A 4,797-nucleotide genomic window follows, 5' to 3' on the forward strand; every position below is an offset into this window, starting at 1 on the left:
ACAGGTAAATGCTTAAAATACATTGATGAACTTGACTTTTACAAACGCTTAACTGATTTAAAGAGTTATCTCTATGAACCAAGGTCTACCCCCTTAAAAACTAAAAAGAAATACTTCATTTGACTTACTGAAAAATCGGAAATTATTAGAATGTTTTATTATCGCAAAACATGTGACAGAGTTGTAATCGCAATAATTTAAACACTTATTAAATTTTTCTCAGTATTTGAAAAAATGACAAAACTGCAATGATAAATGTGCACCATAATTTATGAATTTAACAGTACTTGCATCAAAGTTTTAGCTTCAGCAATGAAATTCCACCAAAAGATAAATACCTCACCAAAACACCAAAAATGTACTGGATTAGAAATAAAGATTAGTGAAAAACGGCCTTAAAAATACAGAGAAGAAGACTTACCAACAAAAAAATGTTTTTGACATCAATTGGGGTCCATCATCTTTAAGTACGTCGTCCGCCCATCTAGCATCATAAACTTAAACAATAAAATCTTCTCTGAAACAACTGGACCAAATGTTGCCAATTTAATCGGATTTTCCTGCGGGAACCTGCTAGATAGAAGGATACCCTGATATAACGTCACCAGTGGCGGATCCAGGAATTTTCATAAGTAGGGGCCACTGGCTGCCTAAGAGGGGCCCGATTTCGTCACCCTTCAGTGATTCATTATATAAGCAACCAAATTGTTTTCTCAAAAGCCCCCCCCCCCCCCCCCCCCCCGCCTAAATCCGCCTCTGGTCACAGTCTTTAACAAACCAAATGACTATTGTTTGAATCGAGACTAGTCTATTATAATAGTTCCAGGTTTGAATAAACTGCCATTTTTACCATAAATACAATGCGCTAATACTACTATTATAGATATAACAATAAGTTTATATTGAACCATTATTCTAAAACAATAGTTCCATAATAATCTCAAATCTTCTACGATCAAACACGAAGGGTTCTTTCTTTTGGTAATTTTTTTACCCTACAGGGAGTAATTACCTGCATGGTGTAAGATCTGGATGTTCTGATATTTTTTTTTCTTATTGAGAAGAAAACATGCAAAATTATAGAAAAACACATATCTAAATTAAACATTTATTAAACAGTAATTGATGATTGATCACTAAACGTCTGTTTTCTTTCCTGTTAAACAAGAGAGATTTCGGAAGAAATTATAAATCCTTAAACCAACTGTGTTCTTATTTTCTTCTTCGTTTTCACCAACTTTGTCAAAGTCTTGTTTATCCTTCTTTTCAATATCAAAAACTTTCAAGTTTTTCATCATGATCTTTTCTGTTTTCTTCATCTCTGTAAATATATATGAAAATATCATGATGATTTGATTGATTAACATATTTAGTATATCATACTCCGGGGGTGGGGGTTACTGACCATCGTTCCGGGTATAACTGTGCCGACAGCACTTGCAAAATCATTAGATATCAAAACAAAAAAGGGCAATATACAGCCTTTGAAAATAGTAAGTATCTACATGTATAAATACAGTGTTGGATCCACTCCTACAATATATCATGCTCTGATTGGCATGAAGTCCACTCCTACAATATATCATGCTCTGATTGGCATGAAGTCCACTCCTACAATATATCATGCTCTGATTGGCATGAAGTCCACTCCTACAATATATCATGCTCTGATTGGCATGAAGTCTCCAATGGTGAGGTTATAGAGAAGCAGATAATAAGACAGGTCTGTCATCAACACAAAAAATGCAAGGAGAAACAAAGAGAAAAATGACAAGTTAATACCTTTTTCTAATTTCTGTTTCTCATTCCTCTCAATCTTTGCCATCTGTTTTTCCCACTTTAGTTCTTGTATTTTTAAATCCTTAGTAAATCTTTTCATTATTTCGTCTATTGCTGTGTAATTTTTATTTATCATCTTTTCGTTTCTGGCATTTTTCTCTCTCGTTTTCTCCACACTGACTATCGTATCCCGTTCAGAACTCTGGACAGGATTCTACAAATAAAATTTAGGTATTTCGTATGTCAAATGAATACAGTTTAAAGCTTATTATAAACAAATATTACTGCTAAAAAGAAATGAATATGGAGCAAATATTTACGAGCTTCGGGGAAACAGTTTCACAACAATGAATTATTTCAAGCTAGAAACAGCTCACGAGTATGAATAACGCCATTTATTAGATAAAATAGAAGGAAAAGACACCAACCATTTGTCTAATAAAACAGACAAAACAATACCATTATGAAACGGACAACACCAAGAAAAAACAGACAACAGCAAGACAAAACAGACAACAGCAAGACAAAACGGACAACAGCAAGAAAAATCGAACAACAGCAAGACAAAACAGACAACAGCAAGACAAAACAGACAACACCAAAATAAAACAGACAACACCAATAAAAAACAAACAACACCAAGGAAAAACAAACAACACAAAGGAAAAACAAACAACTATTAGACAAAACAGACAACACCAAAATAAAACGGACAACAGCAAGACAAAACAGACAAATCCAAAATAAATCGGACAACAGCAAGACAAATCAGACAACACCGAAATAAAACAGACACCACCAAGGAAAAACAAACAACTATAAGACAAAACAGACAGCAGCAAGACAAAACATACAACAGCAAGACAAAACAGACAACAGCAAGACAAAACGGACAACAGCAAGATAAACAGAAAACACCAAGACAAAACAGACAACAGCAAGACAAAACAAACAACACTGAACAGCAAGACAAAACATACAACAGCAAGACAAACAGACAACACTAAGACAACACAGACAACACCAAGACAAAACAGACAACACCAAGACAAAACAGACAACAGCAAGAAAAAACGGACAACAGCAATACAAACAGACAACACCAAGACAAAACAGACAACAGCAAGACAAAACGGACAACAGCAAGACAAACAGACAACACCAAGACAAAACAGACAAATTATGTTCAGCAAAATAAAACGGACAACAGCAAGACTAAACAGACAACTTCAAGACAAAAACAGACAACAAAGAAAAACAAAATCAGTCGACAAAATAGAACATAGACAACTTAAGATTAATTAATACGAATTACTGAAAATGTGACACACTCGTTGAAGTCGGTGGTAATCTGCCTTTGACTCTTCCATGATTACTGTGAAATAATGCACAATATATAAGTTTTTCTCATTGTGCTGTATGGCATATCACCTTTGATTTGTCGGTAATATGTTGCATGCTTTCAGTTTATCAAAGGACTTGAACGTTACGTATATAATATTCTGTGAATCGCTTATTTAATAATACTGTTAGAAATGGGTATTGAGAATTATCACCAAGAAACAACACATTTTATATTTCAAACTTTTATTGGGATCAATATCTGAAAACCTGCAGCCGGTTGTACGAACGTTTCATTAAATTTAACGGCTCATGAAAGTGTCATTAGCGTGTCATTAACTAATATGTCATTTAGATAATTTCTATGAGGTTTAAGACAGCACATGCGTGCTTGTTGCATTCATTATAGACCGCAGAAAGTAGTTTCTCTTTCGTGTGTCCTTTCTTGGAGTAAGGGAGATAACTTGCGTAACTAACGACGAACGTTTTTAATCCCGTATTCCGCTAGAGTACACTTCGCCTCAAGTCTGTTGTACAAATAGTTTAATGAAGTAAAAGTTCATTAAAGTGTCATTAAAAATCAATTTAATTAAGCGTTCATTAGCAATAAAAATGGCAGCCGATATTTTGTTTGCCCCAACTTGGGTGCCAAAACATGACCGTTTTGTGTGTGTTGCGTTTTGGTGTTGTGTCGTTGTTCTCCTCTTATATTTGGTGCGTTTCCCTCGGTTTTGGTTTGTTACCCCGATTTTGTTTTTTGTCCATGGACTTATGAGTTTTGAACAGCGGTATACTACTGTTGCCTTTATTTGATAGAAGATCATCATAGAACGGGTTTGACCATTTAGATTAAATGCACGACGAAGAAGTTAGAAGTTGGTACAAATTTAGCAAAGAAAACATACGCTTCATATGTAATTTATTTACAGACAAATTACAGCAAGCAACAGTGGCGGATCCAGCCATTTAAAAAAAGGGGGGGGGGGGGGGGGGTTCCCAACCACAGGCACTTGTTTCTTATGGAAGGTCATCTATCCATATAAATAGAATAATTCTATTTATATGGATAGTCGACCTTCCTATGGATAGAAACAAGTGCCTGTGTTCCCAACCCAGGACAAAAGGGGGGGGGGGGGTGTTCCAACTATATGTCCCCATTCAAATGCATTGATCGGCCAAAAAAAGGGGGGGTCCCAACCCCCGGAACCCCCCCCCCCCCCCCACCTGGATCCGCCACTGAGCAACCAACAGATCACATGCTCAAACAGTTTGCCTACAAGTGTCAAAATACTGTTTACTGCCATACTGGAATCCCCTGTTTACTATATGACGTCATATATTTTGAATGGAAGCGATTACGGGCACTATCTTGGTCCTGATCCGGTTTCTTCAATTGAATATTTAAACCTCATTGTAACGCGTACCTGTCAACTCGATAAAAAAAGAAAATACAAATATTTTATCAAATGATATAACAACAAGCAACATACATAATGCTCGTCCGAGATTGCTTTGACGTCTGACTTCCTTTTGAGGGACTTGCGTTGGGCATCGGATTCGGGTATTTACCGTAAAGAAAAAAAAATGCAAATCCATCGGACTTGGGGTTGTCCTTTTCAATCTCGAAATCGGTAAAAAATCATTCCAAAATATATTAATCATATACTAGTACTTTTC

General features: G+C 35.8%; 1 protein-coding gene across 1 annotated transcript; it reads right to left on the reverse strand.

The window, feature by feature from the left end:
- Positions 1-1,042: 1,042 nt before the first annotated feature.
- LOC139498822 (glutamic acid-rich protein-like) lies at positions 1,043-4,452 on the reverse strand. The gene is made up of 3 exons (XM_071287379.1): positions 4,398-4,452; positions 1,783-1,993; positions 1,043-1,321 (listed from the first exon to the last, which is right to left on the reverse strand). The coding sequence occupies exons 1-3, from the start codon at positions 4,422-4,424 to the stop codon at positions 1,137-1,139; spliced, it is 423 nt and encodes a 140-aa protein (XP_071143480.1). The 5' UTR covers positions 4,425-4,452; the 3' UTR covers positions 1,043-1,136.
- Positions 4,453-4,797: the final 345 nt, after the last annotated feature.

Source organism: Mytilus edulis, chromosome 12, assembly GCF_963676685.1.
Source record: "Mytilus edulis chromosome 12, xbMytEdul2.2, whole genome shotgun sequence".
Classification (NCBI taxonomy): Eukaryota; Metazoa; Mollusca; class Bivalvia; order Mytilida; family Mytilidae; genus Mytilus; species Mytilus edulis.

Bases quoted from the DNA above. Each gene is read 5' to 3' on its own strand.
- LOC139498822 (XM_071287379.1), bottom strand. From the start codon at position 4,424: ATGGCAGTAAACAGTATTTTGACACTT. The intron at 1,994-4,397 runs GTAGGCAAACTG...TTTTATTTGTAG, and splicing joins TAAACAGTATTTTGACACTT to AATCCTGTCCAGAGTTCTGA. The intron at 1,322-1,782 runs GTATTAACTTGT...ATATATTTACAG, and splicing joins GAAACAGAAATTAGAAAAAG to AGATGAAGAAAACAGAAAAG.